The 21399-nt window shown below is 47.6% G+C and overlaps 3 protein-coding genes across 4 annotated transcripts in view; 2 read left to right on the forward strand and 1 right to left on the reverse strand.

Annotated features, from left to right (window-relative positions):
* LOC307078390 (mediator of RNA polymerase II transcription subunit 26) overlaps positions 1 to 3650 on the forward strand; it is a 4287-nt gene extending 637 nt beyond the window's left edge. The window contains exons 2-3 of one of the 2 annotated variants that reach the window (XM_079740161.1): positions 555 to 632; positions 769 to 3650. In XM_079740161.1, the coding sequence (XP_079596287.1) occupies positions 555 to 632; positions 769 to 2523 (1833 nt within the window). In that variant the 3' untranslated portion in view covers positions 2524 to 3650. The remainder of the gene's footprint in view (positions 1 to 554; positions 633 to 768) is intronic. The other variant, XM_079740162.1, reaches the window with a different exon arrangement.
* A 511-nt stretch (positions 3651 to 4161) lies between these two features.
* slc35e1 (solute carrier family 35 member E1) lies at positions 4162 to 14974 on the forward strand. Its single transcript, XM_079740165.1, has 6 exons — positions 4162 to 4510; positions 5289 to 5359; positions 7385 to 7522; positions 8718 to 8843; positions 9846 to 10091; positions 11336 to 14974. The coding sequence occupies exons 1-6, from the start codon at positions 4183 to 4185 to the stop codon at positions 11555 to 11557; spliced, it is 1131 nt and encodes a 376-aa protein (XP_079596291.1). The 5' UTR covers positions 4162 to 4182; the 3' UTR covers positions 11558 to 14974.
* Positions 14975 to 15155: 181 nt separating this feature from the next.
* LOC307078392 (prostaglandin E2 receptor EP4 subtype-like) lies at positions 15156 to 16986 on the reverse strand (the record flags this gene model as incomplete). Its single annotated transcript, XM_079740164.1, has 2 exons — positions 16005 to 16986; positions 15156 to 15515 (listed from the first exon to the last, which is right to left on the reverse strand). The coding sequence occupies exons 1-2, from the start codon at positions 16854 to 16856 to the stop codon at positions 15156 to 15158; spliced, it is 1212 nt and encodes a 403-aa protein (XP_079596290.1). The 5' UTR covers positions 16857 to 16986.
* Between the last annotated feature and the right edge of the window lie 4413 nt (positions 16987 to 21399).

Below are 21399 nucleotides of genomic sequence, written 5' to 3' on the forward strand. Positions count from 1 at the left end.
ACTGCCAATCCCTGCAGTTTGCTGGTTATGCACGCTTGTGCTCCTCCAATGACCGGCCGTGTTACTCAATGTTGTGTTGTATCAAAGGCGTTTGTGTAGGAATTGGTCAAAGGCGCTTTTGCAACAAATAATAACTTCTTGTGAAAGGTCGACCTTCCCCGTTGCAAACAGAACCCCCATTTTTGAGGAGGATGACGAGTCCTAAATCAAGCAACAATGCACAGGGGTCACCCTTACTGTTTCGGAGTTATTTGATACATACAGGCTCTTCTAATTTAAATATAAATGATGTAAGCATAAATACATATCAGCTATTGGGTTGGGAGTTGAGGATTTCCCTTTGGCCGACATTTGCATGCGTTCTCGATTTGTCATAACGTTTATGAAACCAGGGTTCTACAGCTGCACCGGTGAAAGTCCATGCAAATGCTTTTTTATCCCCTTGAGTAGAGTGGGACCCCCCCCTTTTATGGTTTACTATGAAAATGTAATTTGGTTGTGTTTTAAAAAAGCAGATGTTACAGTTGTATGCATAATGTAATTTGTATTTTCAGCAGATATGTAACATGGTTGCCGTTATGGAAGTCATTTCCTATTTGGAGAGAAATCCCATCACGAAAGAGGCACTGGAGGTAGGTCACCGTAATCAAACACAAAAGTGTTAAATTAAGACGCGTAAATGCCAACTAGAACATAGCTGTAAATGAGTTAATGTCATTTCCGCTTTCAGTTTATTGATTATCAATTCGATTGTTGACGTCTCTCAAGGAAACCCGTCTCGGCAAGCTGATCAACGACGTCCGCAGGAAGACCAAGAACGAAGACCTGGCCAAGCGGGCCAAGAAGCTGGTCCTCGCCTGGCAGAAGCTGATCGAGCCCGGCCAGCAGAGCGACGGGGGGCTGTCCGCGGGCCTCGCCCCCACCTCAGGGTCTTCCAACGGCGCCGGCCCCCTCGGCAAGGCGGACGTCTCTCCTCCGCCGCCCCCCGGCCCGCCGTCGGGGCGCCCGGCCCCCGAGCTGAAGAACCGCAACGACTTCAACAACTCCCTGAAGGCGGACAAGCCCAGCAACCGGAAGCGGCGTGCCGAGCAGCACAAGGATGGAACGCCGCTACCGGCCAAGGTGGCCAAGGTGGCCTTCAACAAACCCCAGAACGCACAGCCGCCGCCTCTGCCGTCGAACGGTACCGCCGCGGGCGCCGACGCGTTCACAGACGGTTCGGACTCTCACGAACGTCCGCCCCCGACGGCCAAGGAGGCGGCCCCCCACCCGGACGCCGACGGACTTGGTAAGACCCCCGTCAGGGACCCCCGCCCCCGGCAGGTGCACCCCGCCTCGCTGGGCTGCTCCCGGACTCCGCCCAGCGCTTCCAGCCTGCTGAAGGCCTCCCTGCTGCAGCAGCACGCCAGGCTGGAGCAGGCCTCCTCCGGGGGCCAGTGTCAGCCCCGTAGCCCTCGCTCGTCCTCCCACAGCCCCCGCACCCTGAAGCAGGACAGCGGGGGGGGCGGTGTTAAACAGACTGCCGTGAAAACAACAACAGCGGTAGCAGCCGCCGGCGGGGGGGTCCCCCTGTACCAGGAGACCCCTTGTCCGGGACCCTCGCTGCCGCCGCCCCCTCCACAGCCTTTGAACGCGCAAGGCCCCCACGCCAACGACCTCCGGGCGACCGGGGAGGCCCTGGGCGCTCAGGGCGTCTGGGTCTCGCACACGCCCGGGTCTCAGCCCAGCCTCGGCTCCTCCCCCGCCCTGAAGGGCCTGGGCGGTCTGGAGGTCGGCGGTCCGGGCGTCGGCGGTCCGGGCAGGAAGAGGCGGAAGAAGTACCGGTCCAAGGATTACGTGGTGAACCTGGACGGACAGTCGGCGCCCGGCGACGGCACGAAGCCGGTCCGGTTGAAAGACCGGAGGCTGACCTTCGACCCCGTCACGGGCCAGATCAGACCCTGCCTCGGCAAGGAGTCGGGCCAGGAGGCGGAGAGGGGGGAGGAGGACGAGAAGGACGGGAGGAGGAAGAGGAGGAAGAACCGGGGCGGCACCGGACCAGAGGCCTTCGGTCCTGAGGCGCCGCCCCAACCCCAACCACCGCCCCCGCCCGTGCAACCCAGCCCCTTCCAGCAGACCAACTGGAAGGAGCTGTCAAGCAACGACATCATCCAGTCCTACCTCAGCCAGCAGAGCAGCGTGCTCACCACACTGGGAGGCCCTCGAGGCCCCAGGGCCCACTTCTTCATGAACGAGTACTTGAAGCAGGAGCGGCACGGGGAGGGCGGGGGCCCCGGCCGAGAGGCGAGGCGGGCGCACGTGGTGGCGGCGGCGGCGGAGGGGGAGCCCTCCGCGGAGCGGCCCGGCGTGAGCCGAGACGTGACCGCCGGCGACCTCCGCCGGTTACACGGCGAGCACTGGCCCGGGGTGAACGGTTGCTATGACACCAAGAAGCACTGGTACGACTGGACCGAGTGCATGGCTCTGGACCCGCACGGAGACGAGAGCCGGCTGAACATACTGCCCTACGTCTGCTTGGACTAGGGGACGTTACGGGGGTCGTTCTTCTGGCTCCTGGCTGTAAGCGGTGTCCGAGGCTTGGATGTCTCGAATTTCACAACCCTTCCCTGCTCCTTTTGCACATGGAGGGAAGCGGCCTACAGGTGGATGGGGTTTGGCTTAAGCTGCACCATCGCTCGTAGTTTTTAGAAGTCTTTGCGTAAGGCTGACGACTAAAGTAAGGCTATGCAGAATCCCCCGGCCCCAGAGCTGGTGGTTAACATGACTGTAGAGAGCCGGCTCCCAAGACCCATAATAGACTAATATAACTCCCCTCCCCACGGTTGGTCATCGTTGGCATCGCTTAGGAGAGCTAGGTTGTTCTACGTTTAGTGGGAACACATTCAGACGATGAGATGATTAAGAAATTTTATGGAATTGTTGGGCACCGTTTTCACGTTTGGAAACCTTCATAACTGAGATTTTTCCACTTTTAAATCATTACACACTACCTCCTCCCGATTCAACGTTGTCCTGAGATAGCTGGTCAAGTAACTTAAAAGCATTTTTAAACTACAAGTGCTGCGTCATTATTTTGGTTTTCTGTTGATCCTGAAATGTGAATGCAGATCCCAACAATTCTACAAAAGAATAACAAAGTGGTCTTCTCCAGCCTGTGTGAATGCAGATTGATGGATGTGATACCAAACTGATTCAATCTCAGCTGGGAGGGTCTGTGCTGCTTCAACCAAAAATGTGGCCATCGCGTATGAATTCAATATTTTCTACTTGTTCGCTACCTAGTACCTATACAAAGCTCTTGATGCTTGGCTGAAACATTTGTTCTTTGATTATGGACTTTGATTAGCTTATGCGATGGCAACATTCCAGACTGTTCTTATTAAGCCAACACCAACCTATCCTACACAGGGAAATTATCAAACAATTACACATTTTTATAATGTGAACACTTTTTCGTTTCTTATTTTCCTCTTGATGGCTGTTTTGGTTGTAATATATGAATTCAAAATGGACGCCAGGGGATTATTACAATAATGCATTTTGTACTGTGAGGAAAATGGAAATATAATAATATGCTGGAAAATGTACTTGACACCATTCCTTTAAATATCGTTTGCCTTATGGAAACCTGGGATTTCCCTAAAACAGAGCCTTAGTGAATGTACAGAAACAGCCTTTTGTGTTCCATCAAACACAAGAGAACATATTTGCTACTAAGTCCTTTTCAGTGGACGTGTTGATATGTGTTAATAAAAAAAAAATGCTGAAATTGTGAATTTCTTGTCCCTTAAAATGTATTACTTTACCAATACTTATTTCTCATGAAATGAATATACATGATGCTACCATGCACACCTAATTCTTAAAAGAGTAATCATTGAGGATATTGTGTTATTCAGGCCCTTCAAATCATAAACATACCATTTCCTGCCAGCATAAACATATCTACCCATATCCATAGATCACGAAATCTAGCATAGGTTTTAATTGTATTTATGGGGGATACAGGTATTATTTTAGCAGAACCACATATTCAACCATGTGTCCGCCTCACTAGAAAATCATGGCACCCTCAGCCGGGTCACTTCCGTGCTGTGGGCCGACGAGCGGAAGTGACGTGCACCGCGCTCCACGTCTCACTTTCGCAATCTTCCCCGACAGCCAGAGAAGCCGAAGTGGAAGATGGCTGCGGTGGAGCGTCCCCCGGCGAAAGAGGGGGCTCGGATAGTGTTCCTGTGCGTGTGCTGGTACACCGTGAGCTCGGGGGGCAACGTGGTGAACAAGATCATCCTCAATGGCTTCCCTTATCCCGTCACGGTGTCGCTCTTCCACATCTTCTCCATCGTCCTCTTCCTTCCACCGCTGTTGCGGGCATGGGGAGTCCCGAAGATCGAGCTGCCCAGCAGATATTTCCGCTGGTACATCATTCCCCTGGCTTTCGGGAAATACTTTGCCTCTGTTTCGGCCCACTTCAGCATATGGAAAGTGCCAGTTTCCTACGCACACACCGGTGAGTGGCGTCCGGGTTCCTCTGATTCCGAAGAGTGTGTGAGCCAACCTCGGTGGATATAGGCTAACCCCGCTAATGCTAGTCTAGGCACTGGAGTTTACATCACGGGTTTGCATAGATTATCTATCCTAACTATTTAACAGCTGCCATTTGGATGTGTGCATTTGTATAGTTTGCGTAACTTAATTATTTTTTAGCACAGTTTACATTTGGGTCGGATTCAATTAGTCTAATTGGAGAGTTCGTGACTCCATTAGAGCAGCCACAGTGAGCGCGCTGTTATGAGCTCAGCGGGTTGCATGAGGGGGAGGGTCCCTGCCTGCCTTTTAAACTTTCCGCAGTGTTGCATGGGGTCCAGTTAATTATCATTAGTGAGCAAAGCGAACCGCTGCAGCCACGTAACTTTGTCAATTTGCATTGAGCATGTGTGTGTTTAAGTTTTTTTTGTTGTTGACGTTGCCTTTTAGGATATTTGCAAGGATAAAGATTAGCAGTTAACCAAGAAAACGTATACAATCAAGCTAGATTAATCCAGTATGTAATGACTTACTGCTTGCGATGATATGAGTGGCATGTTTGCCATGGGTGTGTGTGGCGCTATGACGTTGTAAACACGGATCAGAGACACGTCAATCCAATATCCAATCTGTAGCGCACTGCAAATACATGTAAAGCCTGTCTGTAATTCACTAAATGCCAACTACTAGGTGTCATAACCATGCCCCCTTTTAACTTGTTTTAAATTAATCCTAACCGTTAATTCCTTCTGTTTCTGCAGTAAAAGCCACAATGCCAATTTGGGTCGTGCTGCTGTCAAGAATTATCATGAAGGAGAAGCAAACGACGAAGGTAAGTGTTCATAAGTCAACACCACCTCCACCACAACCACTCTGCTCTTGTGCTCCTCAATGGGATTCTATTGAGAGGTTTTTTGTGGCTTAGTGGCATAATGTGAGCCTGCTGCTCCATCTCATGTTACTACTGTAAGAAATGGCCTCTTGTGCTTAGAGGGGCCCAGGGGGGCCCCCCGAGTACACACACACACACACACACACACACACACACACACACACACACACACACACACACACACACACACACACACACACACACACACACACACACACACACACAAACTGAGGCACCCTTGCCTCTTGAGATATTTCTTGGTTTTCAGGAGTTGTGAATGAATATCCATTTGCCAGCTTGGTCAAAGGGCATCCGGTGAGAAAAAGGACAGCTGCCACCTTACAATCGGCAAGTACACATTAGGCTATTGTAAGGTGGCACGTGTCCTTGTTGTTTTCCTAGGGAGGTTGATGTTAAATACAGCTGTACCTTCACTGGTTGGACGGCATTATAGAATCACACCTGTTCTGTACCTTTATAAAGCATGGAAAGTCAATATCTTTGCTGTGTGTGCGTGTAACACGTGGCATACGTACAGGCAGCTGGTGATAGACAGGTGGGTGGATACAGAAGTGTGGCACTGGTTTTAAACTAGAGGAATGCACCTGAAGGTATATGCAGTCACTGGCACACCTCCCGAGGTCCAGTGAAGGCTGTTCAATCATTAACCAAAGGCCTCGGCTTCTAGACGGTTTTATCTTTCTGAGTACTACTGAGTAATGGCTGCGGTATTTAAAGTAATCTTTCTTCAAATGCATCCCAATGGGCTTTTGTGCTCTGTGGACAGGATGGTGAGGTGGGACAGAAAAGAGTAGTTGAAGGAATGTCAAGAGTTTGTCTTGTTCCAATGCTATACATCCTCTTACCTTGAGTAGCATCAAGACCAAACACAATTATAAAGAAACTTATTGTTAAACATGTTTATAGTCAGTCATGTTTTGGGAACTGTTCTTATCTTTCGTAGGGCTGCATGCTTTTGAATATGTCCTTGCTGTCGGGTTTAAGTTCCAACCATTCTGACGGAAAGCTTGGCTTAAGCTAACCTGTTTAATAATACTTTTATTGTCTCGTCTTCTACCTTGTAACATAGCCCAGAAACCAGAACCTGAGCTATTACTACTGATTGTGAAAGCCAGCCTTGGCAGTTAACAATAAAAACATACAAAATCGACCTGAAAGCGAAAGAAATGTTCAGGGTATTACAGTGAAGATTATACTGGCTCTTGCCCTTCTCATTCGTGATCTTGGCTGAAAAAGCACTTCCATCAGATATCAATATCTTTCTTGGTCCCTAGAGTATCTGTTTCTTAAACTAGTGCTAGTTCACTTACACACTCTGCATTCCCATTGAAATCCCAAAGAGCGAAAATGTCAACACTTGTTTTCTAGTGACTAGCGGTTGGATGCTATCAGTTCCATTGTTGTTCGGCACAGAGCTGCCCTGCGTGTGTGGTTTTGGATAACTAACACTACAATAGGCACAGGCATTGTTCTTTAATTTGCTATTCTTTGATTTCTTGGATTGTACATGTACATTATATTGTCTCTGGTGCTTTTTAATGTAAGCCAAGACTTATTCTTTATTTCGCAAACTAGGTACACCGGCCCAACAGGATGTGATGCACCCAAAAACATATACCTGTTTGGTTACTTCAGCTGGTTATCTGAAATCCTTCCTGAGCATACCGGGATCACAGCTTTCTGCAGCTGGCTTGTCTGCTAAGAAACGGCATCCAGTAGCTACATCCAGTAGCTAATCCGTAGACAATCAATTAAAATAGAAAAATAAAAGTAATAAAATAGAACTGAATGAGACTCAACTCCGGCAGTGCAAACGTCAACAGCTTTGCTACAAGTGTCAGACGATGCAAAAACGGATAAAATACAGCTGATCCCCATTCGGCCACATGATGTACCATGTGTCAAACCCTATGCTTACTCTTTCCTCCCTCCTCCTCCTTCCAGGTGTACGTCTCCCTTATCCCCATCATCGGAGGGGTGCTGCTGGCCACCGCCACGGAGATGTCCTTCGACATGCTGGGTCTTATCAGCGCCCTGGCGGCCACCCTCTGCTTCTCCCTGCAGAACATCTTCTCCAAAAAGGTGGGTCACGCGCACATCTCCATACCCACACCCTCACCCGGTTGGGAGAATTGTGCATCAGCTCACTGGGAATAGGAGTGGTCCAGTAAAGCACCGATGTACCAAAGGCCTCGGTAGAGCTGAAACTCCAAAGAAAAAAAGTGTGTTGCGTCGGCTTAGCTCAGGAGGTAGAGCGGGTTGACTTGTAACCGGAAGGTTGCTAGTACGATCCCCGGCTCCTCCTAGTGTCGAGGTGTCCCTGAGCAAGACGCCGCGCCTTGCATGGTTGACACCGCCGTGTATGAACCGTTGTAAGGCGCTTTAGATAAAAACCGTCTACTAAATGTAAATGTCAAATGTGGCAGGTTTGCCACCGACTTGTACACATTGGGGTTCGATTGCCATGCTGTGTGCAGGGCACTCAGGCAAACTAGTTGTGGGCCCAGTCCCAAATATGTCGCTGCCTGCAATTTGTCAACAAAGTGAATGATTGCGTCCCGTCAGCCCGCCAATCAGTGACCGCATTGTAGTGGGAATTGTTGTGTTTGACGCATGCAAGATAACACTCTGATTCAAGTACACCGGGGCCCTGACGCTTTAGTAATGCAGCAAGACAAAAGGGCTAGTTAATCATTTCCAACCTGATTTGATCACCGGCCGTTCCTCCTTCTTTTTACACACGTCGGTGTCTCTGTACTATAAAGACAACAAGAATCGAATGATCCCTTGTGAAGCTCTTTATTGCCGTTCTGCATTGAAAGTGCTGCATAGACAAGGTTGATTGGGATTTCCTTGTTGATTTCGACCTTTTTGCTGTTGCAATTACTGTCCTCGAGATAATCGGAGACGTAAAATCAAATAGCTAAAAAGATAAAATGCATGAAGTGTTCATATAAGTGATTTGTAACGCCAATTAATAAAATGTGCCTTTTATAAATGTGAATAAGGTATGCAAATACACGTTCTCTACATAGCTATAACGTGTAATATCGATGAAGGGAAGGGCGGAAGTAGTTCAGGAAGAAGAGCGCGGGCTGACTCATAACGCGAGGGTTGCCAGTTGGATCCCCGCCTCCTCCTAGCCGTGTCGCATCGAGGAGTCCCCGAGCGAGACGCCTCACCCTACTGCTCCTGACGAGCTGGCTGTCGCGGTGACCCGAACCGTCTGAAAAGGCCCTGAATGTCTAAATGTTGATGTTGGCGTCTGGTGGCTCAGGTACTGCGGGACACGAGGATCCACCACCTGAGGCTGCTCAACATCCTGGGCTTCAACGCCGTGTTCTTCATGGTGCCCACCTGGGTGCTGGTGGACCTGTCCTCCTTCCTGGTGGACGCCGACCCGGTGAGTGGCCCTCCTCGCGGCGTCGCCGGTCGTTATAGCGACGACGACGGGGGTCCGTCTGTCGACGCTGGCCCCGCGAGTGCAGTCGTCCTCGGAGCGTTTCCGGTTGCTATAGCTACGACGGGGTCACGCCGACCCGGTCGGTAGTCCTCGAGGCGTCGCTGGTTGTTATAGCGACGACGACGGGGGTCTGTCTCTGGATGCTGACCCCTGAAGAGTCCTCTTGTCATCTCTGGTTGTTATAGCGACGACGACGGGGTCTGTCTGTGGACACTGATCCGTTGAGGGGTCTAGCGTCCTGGAGCTTTCTTTATCAAATGAAGTCTGAAATTGTAACCAACAATACACATATTTAGGTCAGTTTGTCCTTTATTGTATACAACAATGTACACATTTAGGTCAGTTTGTCATGTATTTTATGCAACAATGTGCACATATTGAGGCCAGTTTGTCTATGTGCGTAACACCCATACCGGAGCCCCACTGGCCACATAGTTTCTTCTACCTGCTCTTCCAGCGTTGGGTGCATCGGAGTACACTTGAAAACAAATCCAGTTTCATGGCATTGGAGTGAGGCTCCTGCTTAGTGTGGACAGAGTACTTTGTAAATTGTTCCATTGTGCCAAAAAAGACTGCTTTCATCGGTCTTCTCGGCGGGCACACACCACCACGCACCCTGGAACTCTGACCAGCGGTCGCGTCTTTAGCTCTCTGCGTCTGATCCCTGTGTTTTTAAGATTAGTTTGTCCAAAGTGTTTAAAGATGCATGTCGTTGATGAGTGAACGGGGGGGGCTAGGCATCGTGCTAAAGTATGCCTGCAGGTTGACTTCGGGCATTGGGGTTCGAACCCCGAACTTCCCTAAACATGCAATCACACAGCTAGTTCAAGGCGATAAATCACAGAGCCCTGAGTTGACGGCAGTCCCAACCATGACCTCATGCTCCTCCCTCCTCTCTGTGACCCCGCCCACCCCCCGTCCCGTCCCGTCCCGTCCAATCAGACGGACACGACGGGCTGGACCCGCACCTTCCTCCTGCTGCTGGTCAGCGGGTTCTGCAACTTCGCCCAGAACGTGATCGCCTTCAGCGTGCTGAACCTGGTCAGCCCGCTGAGCTACGCCGTGGCCAACGCCACCAAGCGCATCATGGTCATCAGCATCTCGCTGTTCATGCTGCGCAACCCCGTCAGCTCCACCAACATCCTGGGCATGATGACGGCCATCGTGGGCGTCTTCCTCTACAACAAGGTGAGCCTCCAGGCCACTGGGTGGCACTGCGGCGCACAGGTGACCCACGAGCAACACACACACACACACACACACACACACACACACACACACACACACACACACACACACACACACACACACACACACACACACAGGGGCTGCCTGCTGTTAAAGGGGGGGTGTAGAGAATGTATATAGAGCGTCGACATGCTGTGTTTTTATACCTATTGTGTTCATGTATGTTATGTTTTTGTTTACTCTTTTTGTATTGTGTACTTATTCATACTGTATTTGTGTACTTATGCATACTGTATTTGTGTACTTCGATATTGAATATTGATATACTTATGCATGCTGTATTTATAGTCATACATGCTATATGTATATGTTCACAGACTGTATTTGTGCAAATGAACATGCTGTATCCATGATATGGATACAGCATGTTCATTTGCACAAATACAGTCTCTCATATGTTTGTATATTTCCAGATTTAACTTTCCACATATTTCTTCAGCTTTGTTGTGGTTGACCTCAATCTAGGTCAAAAGCAGCGACTGCTAAATTAATATTTGATTTTACCCCAGGGATGAATTTAGGGATTAAAATATACTTCTCGCAATTTCCCCTTTTACTAATAATCTAGCTATTAGATTACTAGAACTCTTCAGTGCTTCAGGCGCTTTCATTTGGTTGGCAGTAGATGAATCCCATCTGTGTTCTTGTATACATAGCTTGCTCATGGGTCGATCTCACGGATGCCCTTTATTATTTATTTTTATTTATCTTTCTCTCAAGTAGCAGGTTGTTGAGTATTTAGTTAACTTTCAGAAGGGTCCAAGTTCCTTGCTGTTGAATTAAATACTTAAGCAATGAGCACATGATTGGCTCTTAGCTGGGTGTAGCAGACAACTCAGATTTTCGACCTTGCTTCTGTGCTCAAAAAGTTACAATTTAAACTTTCGGTTAACGCTAACCTTTTGGAACATCGTCCAATTAGAATTGACAAAGCTTTGTTCTAAAACCAACAGGTTTAAAATCGAACAAACATGGAATGACTATAGAATTGTCAGCGCCTCCTAGTTTCCGGCACTTTATGCTGTATGTCATTGTCCGTATTTTTACAAACTTGCGTCCAGTGTTTTGCTAAACGCTCATGATGTGTTGGCTGCCAAAGGGATGATCCACTTGATCCCCTCGTCGTAAACCAAGCTTCGTCCCGGGGTCTCCCGTCTCACTGCCTCTCCTCCTCCTCCCAACAGGCAAAGTACGACGCCAACCACGAGAAGAAGCTGTTGCCGAGCAGCAAGCAGGACCTGGTGACCTTTGACTCCCCGGCGCCCCTGGAGAGGTTACAGGCCAACGGGGTCTCCCTGCCCTTCACGCACGGGTCGGAGCCGCAGCACAACCGCAACAACGTGCTGACGGACCACTTCCAGTACAGCCGGCAGGCCTACACGACGAACCACCAGTACGTGGTGTAGAACGCTGGGGCCGGTCCTTGGACGTGACTGTATGTAGCTAACCCCCCCCAGACACCCCCACACACCCCACCTTAGTGTAGCGACGGCCAGGCTTGGACAACCCTCCCTGGGTGTGCAAATTGAGCCCGGGGAGGGTTCTTATCACGCAGGGGCTGATGGGAGATGTAGTTGTAAGATCAGAAAGGCCAGTATCCTCAACTGCCCCACAAGTCCACCTCCTTAGTCACTTTTCTTAGCAGTTCGCCGGCATATCGTTTTTAATTTTTATTTATTGGTTTAGTTTTGGTACTCGGTGATGTTATGTTTTTTTTTGAGTGGGAACAAACCGGGAAGGTTGGACTTTGTTATGGAAGATTGCGCTGTACGATTGCTGTGTGTGTGTATGCACATGTGGGAGTGTACGCGTTGCATCTGAATCATTTTTTTTCATTTTCAATTCAAGTCACAGGTTGAGTTAATTTGTGAACTTCCTTAGGGAATCATGCTCCACCTGTTATTTTTGTTCTATAAATGTCCCGTTCGCGGGCACTTTAGGATAATTCAACGTTTGGGGTCAAATGTATCCTACTCGTTAGAACCCAAATTCAATGATAATCTCGTCACATGGATTTGTTTGTGCGAAATACAATATTAGCATGATAAAACCAAATATTTAAATTCAGAAAAAAATGGTCTTTTTATATATATATTTTTAGTAACTGCTACCGCCATTGAAAACACTTTTGTCTAATTAATATTCTGGTTAAGAACTCGAGGTGTTGCGCAATGTGAGCTATATTGCAGGCCCCGCCCCTTTCCAAGCAAGCAGGCGACGCCCCTATGAAGCAAGCGTACAAAGCTGAACAGCTGACCGATCCTTTGTTCTCTTTGGCACTCACAATGCTCCTCCAAAAGAGGCTGATACTCATTGGATAAAATCCTGCCCATATTGGGAACAAAATCTATTGTAACTGAACAGACGTATGCGGTGTCGCAAAGATACTTGTCTTCAGCTGCCAAAAATCGATTTGGAAAGAACATTTCCAGATGTTCACGTAGGATCAATGGTTTGGGGAAATTGACCCCTGGTCTAAAAATCATTACACACCTTTTCTGCTTAACTTGACACTGAGACTATTTCTCAAGGCTAGAGTGGTCCATGACCTGTCCTGTTAGGATGATTTCGTCCTTCGTAGCCATTGACCAGAGAAGAGTGGATACCAAAATGAAGCGATTTAAATTTCTCACACCATATGTAATAGGCCAGCTGTGGGCCTTCTCGATATAATTTTTTTTATGTATTGTTTCTTTCGTCATATTTTCTACCTGATGTGAGCTGTATTGGATGGGCCAATGTTAAAAACAACTTGTCAAACCTGTCGGCATGTGTACCATTGAGCCCCTACATGTTAGTGGGCTGGAAACTTTCAGAATGTAAACGACTCGAGCAGTGTTCTGTCTGCTGTAACCGACCAACCGTGTGATCAGCAATGACTACGGATATGTCCAGGTAAACTACGAGCTAGTTGAAATGTTACACATGGCGACTTTAATTAGAATTCAATTTAATAATTATTGGTTTATTCAATGTTTTAATTCTGGGGTTCAGATTATGGTTGAGTGAATCATCCGTAGGTGCGTAACACACATTCTTTCAACCACCAGATTTGCACTTTGTTAATCAAAGCAAGATGAGTTCAGCAATCAACACTGTATTTTTTGTTTATTTTTTTCAAGGAAGTCAGGCTAGCTAGCTATCCTCTGAACAAAACATTTTAATAGCTTGATGTCAAGGCACGGAAAATGTATTATTACTTTTACAAATGAGGAAATTAAGGATTCTATATTCCCGGTTGTTATTAACAGCAATGGTTAGGTGGTTTGTGATGATAAGCCTTCTTGGAGCCTAGCGATCACTTAGCTTTGCTGATGGGGTGTCTTTATCTTTATTCACTTGAAGGAAACGTAATGATATACATGGCACAACTCTTTTTTTTCTGTTATCAGTAGAGAGATCACAATAATAAAAAAAATAATGAGAGTTAAAGATTCAATTGAAATCTGTTGCGGATTACTTACGTTTCTTTTGTCTTTTGTTTCTTTGTTAACATGAATGTCGCCCTGAATCTCTGGTGTTGAATTGTTCAAAAGGTCATTTTTGTATTTGTTGTCTATCTCTTGAGGGTTCAAACCGAACACACTGCAACCCCCTCCCCCTTCCCTCCCACCATCGATTATAGCAATAGTATAACACTTTTATTTAAACTATTTTGTTAACACGTCTCGCCAGTCTGTTTTTCCTGGAGTGGATCCGCTTGCCTTTTTTAACTACTACATATCTTGATGAACCACCTGACCCCGGCAAGGATAAAGGAGTTAAAAAAAATCATTGATAAGAAAATGTCTTTGTTATATACATTTTAAAAAAGGGTTGATTTCAGACGAATGTCATTGAGGGAGCGGTCCAGCCATTGGACGGTTCCCTTGGAAACGCTTCCTGTTGTGACGTCCCGCCACAGCAAGAGAGGCTGACTCATAACGAGAGGACAGAGGCCTTATGGATGTCAATGGAAGAGGGGGGGGGGGGGGGAAAGGGTCATGCCTCACCCCAATGTATACCGGCATGTCAAGGCCAAAATGTCCCAGTCCCTTCGGGGGAGGAGGTTTGCTGTAAATCTGTAAACTTGCAGTGTAAATATATACTAGTATGGTGACGGGCTACTCTGTAAAAGTTGTACAAAATTCTGTTATTTTGTGTGTTTGAAAAGACAGAATTTTTACCGAAGCGATGTTTATAGATTTTTATTTATGGTGTTGAGGTACAGGATTATTGTAAAGACGTGCCACAACTAGGGTCAGAAATTAATTTATGATCAATGTATAAAGATTTCTCCCCTCTTTTTGTTTTTTAATTTTCAAAAAGGCCCTAGACAAATTGAAATGCAGGGACTGGAAATCGGCCCAGTGGAGGAAGCCAGTGTTGATCGATTTGTCATGTTAACTATCTTTTGTCCGTTGTACGAATGGAAACTTCCTCTGGTGACACTGGAAATTGCTACTGGGAAGATGTTCGAACCTTAAATGTATTCTAGCAGGCGTTTTATGACGACATTGTGTATACTGATTTAATTAAGTTATCTCGGCTTATGTACAGGTTTTTATAAGGGGTTGGGGACAAAAGTTAATTTCTGACCTTGGCCTCTTAGCACCTTTATTGTCACCTTAAGTTAAGTAAAATGCTATTTTTAAATGTTAGAAAGGAATAAATGCATTGTGGAATAATTGGTTGTTGAATTCGTTCTTGTGCTCCGGGTGTCTGAGTGAATGACCTCGCCTGATGCGTGTCTGGTTAATTCACTAAAAGGTTCACTGGAATATATTGCCATGTAAATATATTAATTGCAACCTAAAGCGAATCTGTTTATTACACAATGTACAGTATAAATATAATTGAAAAATCCAGGTAAAACGGTAAAAAAAAAAAAAAAAGATACACAGGCTGCATGAAGACTTACATTCAATCCTCTGTCTGGTGTGTCTTGACAAAAGCTCAAAGTCTGTGGTCTTGTCGAGAGAGATAAAAACATGTTCTTGACTCGGAACTCAACCCCTTTAAAGTTTAAACGTTTTCCAGCGTGTCTCCAGGGGGTTGCTGCTGAGCCTCCGGGTCGTAAGGTATGTACGCCGGCAGCTGCGTGATGACGTTGGAGTTGCTCAGGAGCTGCGTCAGGACGTGTCTACTGCCGATGGTGGGTTCGGGGGCCGTGTTGAACAGCATCTGTGACGACGGAGGAGAGCTTCGCTTGTTCTGCGATATCCTGACCCTCCTCGACGACCTCAATATCCTCTTGAACAGAGACCTTCTGAGCAGGATGTATATCCACGGGTCCAGGATGGGGTTCACCGCGGCTATTCGGATGGCCGTGAGGTCCGCCTGGTGATAGTCCTGGTGCATGATCTGATTGGCGAACACCCGCGCCTGGAACAGACGAGGTACAACGGTCATGTTCACGTTTGATCGCACACGTTTAGTGGCATAATTTATGTCTTACAAAATATATATATATTTTTACTATTCACACGGTCTATAATACACAATATTGTGACATTGCTGGCACCATTGATGTCTTAAATCTATAAAACATATGTATATTTATACAGTTTATAATGCAGAATATTGTGAAGCAATGCATCATATGAAAATATAAACGTTCTGTTCATGACTAGGTTTATCAAAGTACTTCTAGTAGTTGTATTTATTTTCAGCCATGTCGTTAATATTCTAAAGCTGTCCTTTCACAGCTATTTCCACACCTGAATAGATCTACAATTAAACGCACATTCGTCTCCGTTAACCAAAATTACGTTAGAAGGAGCATCATTAATTTTAAATATTAAAGTAATAAATTATTAAATATAACTTAAAAAGTGTTATCAAAGTATAAAGAAAAAAAAAGGAGGTAATTACCACCAACGGCGCGGAGCACGCGAGCACCACCACCGAGGTCAGTACGAGCACGGCGATCATCTGCGTCTCGGCGGCGGACGATAGCGCCACCCAGCGCTCGCGCACGCTGGCCCTGGCCACGGGCCGCTGAACCGTCTTCTCACGCATGAGCAGCAGCGTCCCGCACACCGCCACGTTGAAAACCACCGTCGCTAGTATCAGCAACAGGCTCGCCGTGCCGTACAGGAAGGTGTACGCGGCCGGAAGTGGGTCCTGCTTCCGCCACTCGATGAAACACCAGGTGAGCGACGTCTGGAGCTCGCTCCTCGCCATCCCCATCATGGGCAGGCAGCAGAAAAGCACGTTGCTGACGTATATCGAGAACAAAAACTTCTGCGCGAAGCGTCGACCCACGCGCCACCGGCGGTACGTGTAGGGGCAGCATATCGCAATGTAACGCTCGGCTGACATGGCGCAGATGATGCTCAGTCCCGCCACGCCGAAGAACAGCAGCACGAAGGACTGGAAGGCGCACAGGTGGCCGTTCTCCAGGATGTGCTCGTCCAGGTAGTTGGCAATGGTCAGCGGGCTGGCCAGGCAGGTGCCCAGCAGGTCCGTGACGGCCAGGCCGCAGACCAGCGTGTAGAATGCAGACGATTTTCGATCCTGCCGCGATTTCGACAGCACGACTATCGCGATTATGTTCCCGAGCGCTCCGCCGGCGAACATGAGAACCGGCAGTGCGATGGCCTTCCTCTCGTCCGCCTTCGATGGGAGGATCTGGGTTCGGTTGACTTGGATAAATCCGTTGGTAAAGTTTGTATTTTCGCTCAGAAATACTCCCATCACGTCCATGCTCCGTGGTTCTCTCATCGGTTGTTTTCGTACTAAATTGCGTGCAGAAATAGAAAATACAGAATGCCGGTAAATAGCGTGGAGTCCTCTCTGCTAAAGTGCAACATGATCTTCTGCATCATGCCGGTGCTACGATGTTTTAGAGACTGCTGCGGCCGTCTTGGCAGAGAGAAGACGAGCTGTTCCAGAGAGAGAGAGAGAGAGTTATGCACCCTCCTCTTGTCTCTTGGGCGAGTGTTTGCGTCACTCAGATGTTGAGTTATCTGTCTGAATACAGACGGCAGCAAGGGCTTTTAATAAAACAGTACACACACACACAAACTCTCTAACACACACACACACACACACACGCACACACACACACACACACACACACACACACACACACACACACACAAACTCATACATACACATGCACAAACTCTCTTGCAAACACACACACACAAACTCTCTCTCTCCCTCTCTCTCACACACACGCACAAACTCTCACACACACACACAATCTCTCTCTCTTCCTCGCTCACACTCACTCACACACACAAAGTCTCTCACGCACGCACATTCTCTCTCTCTCACACGCGCACATTCTCTCTCACACACACAAACACACACACAAACATTTATACAGTAAATTGGCAGACAACTAATATGAATCCACAGAGCAGGCTTCTGTGCCCGGCTGTCACCCTTATAGGTCTCCACTAGATGGCGCACAGAATGGACCGACTGCGAGAGGAAGTTTGAACTTTTTTTTTAACCAGGAAAACATGTTTCTTGCTGAAAACCAGCAAGGGACAGAGACCTAGAATATAAAATATATTCTATTCCATGTTTTCACAACAGTTGAGAAATAGATGCCCTCCTTTCTACTTTGGATCGGAATTAAAATGATCTGGAACCTACCTGTTTGTCTTAAAGTTAGGTATACCTAATTATTGTGCTTGTGCGTGCTAGTGTTTGCTCTTGTGTACTGCGCCGATGTGTTGATGTGAGTTCAACCTGATAAAGACCATTGCCCTCCAGTAGTGATCCATTAGTCGGTTGTTGTGGACGCACAATAACAGTCATGGCAACACAACCTGACCCACCTCCTCCTCCCGGCTGGTGCTTTCCAGGCCCCGTTGGCCGCACACTTAATGAGACACAAACACACTGCCAGCGGCCGCTGCTAAACACCGATGACTGTAAATGGTTGCGAGACGGGACACACTGTTCACACACACACAGGACATCATAGCACTAACACAGTCTCATTGGGACCCCAGCACCCTGCTCCCCGCCGCCCCTACACCAACAAACACCAACAAACCCCTGTGGTCGTGAGTCATGTGGCCAGGTCCCTGGGCTCCTTAAAAGACAATGGCGACACCTCTGCTGAGGTATGCCCATGTTCCCTCTCCGTTCCCCCCCTTCCCTTACCCTGCTCCCCTCCTCCACCTCCTCCACCTCTCCTTCCTGGTTCAGAATTTGTAGCTAGCATAAACATGGAAAGGCCACTTAAGCATAAATGCCGGCCCCGTTTCTGTCAGAGGACTATAAATACTGGGTGTTTTAGTGTTTTCCGATGCGATCTTTAAAAAGAGACATTTTCTCTTCCCTTTAAGCCCAGGTTTTCTGCAGACCTTGTGTCTAGCCAGGTTTCCCGATAAAAGATGTTTCATGAAATCCGATCCTCCTGGATTTGGGAAAAGTTTTAGTGGATCATTTATAAGCAAATACACACAAAAAAAAATACAGTTGGAGAAAGGAAGGAGAGGGAGAGGGTAGATGGAGGATTGGAGAAGAGGCAGGACCAGAGAGCTTCCAGCGATCCCGTCCCCCCTCCTTCCTCCTTCTCCCACCGCTTCTCATTTACATTGCCGGGAGAAAACTTGGTATCTGGAGCCTACAGGAAGTAAGCCATCCCATTTCCAGCAACTGAGCTGGGAGGATTCTGCTGCTTGCGTCGTGTCTCAAGGTCAACGGTTCAGTGGTTGGGTGAAGTCTGAGTGGCCTCTAGCCATACAGACTTGGCAGAAGTGGAAAATAATATTCATAAGAATGTTTTCATCAGTGTGTGATCCCATGAAGAAAATAATCGTCCCTCTGGAATGAGCCCTTTACATCCATATATAGGGAGGGGGTCCATTTCAATTTTTCTACAGTAGCCCAGAGCAGGCGTTTCTAGAGAGGGTGCCTTTTAAGTGAGCAATCACAACCTCTTTGTTATTGGTAAGCCCTGACCTATAAATAAGCACAATTTCTACATTCCTAAAGTGCCATTATCTGGCACCGTCTTCCTGGAATGACCAACCCGCCTTGCTTCGTAGTCAAGTCACAAATACTTGGATGGCCCATGATCACATATCCAGTCTCACCATGCAAGTAGGGCTGCACTGCTCCCCAAAACCCAGAGGGATGAGGAGGAAAGCTCTACAACGATCCCAGAAACTGGGGCCCTCCTAGGCTGACTGGAAGTCACAGGAGACGTCATGGAGGGAGAATGTGTAGATCGAGGTGAAGTTTGAGGGCATGTTCCCACACACGATCTCTCTGGAGTTGTTGAAGCCCCGCTCCAGCTGCTGAGCATATAGCTATCAGTTTCCCAGAGTTTAGTCTGTTCCATTAATCACGGTGTCGAGGTGCTGTGACACACCACTGCTTCCGTCATCGCCCCACTAGTGTGGGCGATGGTGGCAGAGGCACTGGTGTGTTTACCTTCCCTTGCTTACTTGTCAGATTTATTTTTGCCACCCTGGGATTTGACCTTCAATTCTTCCTAAAGTAGGGCGTTTGACAGCAGCCCCTGAGAAATATAAATATGAACATAAATATCAACAGGACCGACCAGCTGATTTGTGTGAAAACAGCATGGCGGTCTCTCTGTACTGATCAGGCGGTGTACCCTCCTCTGTATACATCTCCACAGACTTCAATAAACATGGCGACCCAGTTTGTTCCTTGGCGTTCATTAAGGAGGACGTGGTATTTACATTGGAGGCCGTTAGCAGAGAGGTTTACACTGAGGCATATAGCTGTTCCTGCTCAATGGCACTCCCACCCGTTGACACTCGCCGCGGCCGGGTATTGAACCTGTTACCCGCTCCCACTTGGAGCCTGAGCGGGAACTGAAGGTTCCCGAAAAGTCTTGAGATTTGACCCCTTCCATAATGACACTGACGGAAAAGTGGTCTAGCAGGCAGAGCTGTTTCTTTGGAACTTGGAGGGTTGTTGGTTCCATCCCTCAACCTTATCCTGGTCAGAGGAAATGTCCTTGAGCAAGGGACCTACACCCATAGCTGCGTCCAATAAGCTGATAGTCGTGGTTGTTATTTATTAGACATTGAAGAAAAGGAAGTGCACAGGATGCTGAAAGTACAAGCAAGGGTAGAAGTGTCATCTGTATTCTGTGCTCGCTCCCATTCCAGAGCGATCTAAAGCAGGCTGCAGTTCACCCACAGCCAAAGGGGTCAGTCAAGCAAAGCAATTTCAGATTCTTACTGAAGAATGCTTGGCCTCTTGTTTTACTGCTTGCAGCTTTCCGAAGAACCGCTCATCCAAACAACTTTGCATCCCGACCCCTAAACCTCGGGTCCTTGGGCAATGCACCTGCCAGTGCAGTGCCTGTTTCGGGGCCAGTACATTGCCTTATCTCAATGGGCTGATAGTTTCAGCCTTCTCCGGAAACCACTCATCCAACCCACCTCACGTTGATACTGCCCTTCTTTCGGGAGCGGTGAAAACGGAATTACATACTGAGACTCCTGTTATTATATTTAGATGATCGAGTGCCATATTAGTCACTAATCTGACCTCATGGGTTTTATCATGATTTTAATGCAATATGTATTTAGCAATGATCTCATGTCATTTGATGGAAAGGAACATGATAACGGAAGTCCCTGTGCAGGGGGAGGTTGGTCAGGCAGGTTGGTCAGACCTTAGGATGACCTTACAGGCCTCCCAACTGTCATATAACCATGACAGCTCATACTACTCAAAACAGGCACTTCCTGATTGCCTGACTGTGGGGGGACGTGCGACGTCTGGCCTGCAGGTGGAGTATGGACAGGTTGGGAGCGCACGGGATTGGCCGGGGGGATTGAACCTGGTGGTGAGCAGGTGTCTGCACTCAGGTCAATCAGGGAGGGTGTACTTATGTGCCTGCTTTCTGTTATAGTGAAAAAGACCAAACCCAGGAGCGAACGGACCACAGAGGTCCGGAGCGAGGGGAACTTACCCCGATCCACAGCGAGACGGCTCCGAATGGACCCTTTGTGTTGTAGTTTGAATATTTTCTGTTCCGGTTAAACGTAATAAACCGATCTCCTGCGGAGAGAACGACAACCCCGCCTGCTCTCGTTACTCGAACACTCTACACTGACTTTTATTATGTGTTGCTAATAAATAGATGTGTTGCTAATAAATAAGGAAATTAAATCGTACTTCCTAATACAAAACAAACATTTGGGCTCAGGCCGATAAAACAGTATTTTTTAAAAAACATACCTTCAAACAATGACAGATGAAAGATGCCTGCCAGGGAACATCTTTTCTGTTGTAGGGAGTACTGTATATAAAC

Source organism: Pollachius pollachius (assembly GCF_949987615.1).
Source record: "Pollachius pollachius genome assembly, chromosome: 7".
Lineage (NCBI taxonomy): Eukaryota > Metazoa > Chordata > Actinopteri > Gadiformes > Gadidae > Pollachius > Pollachius pollachius.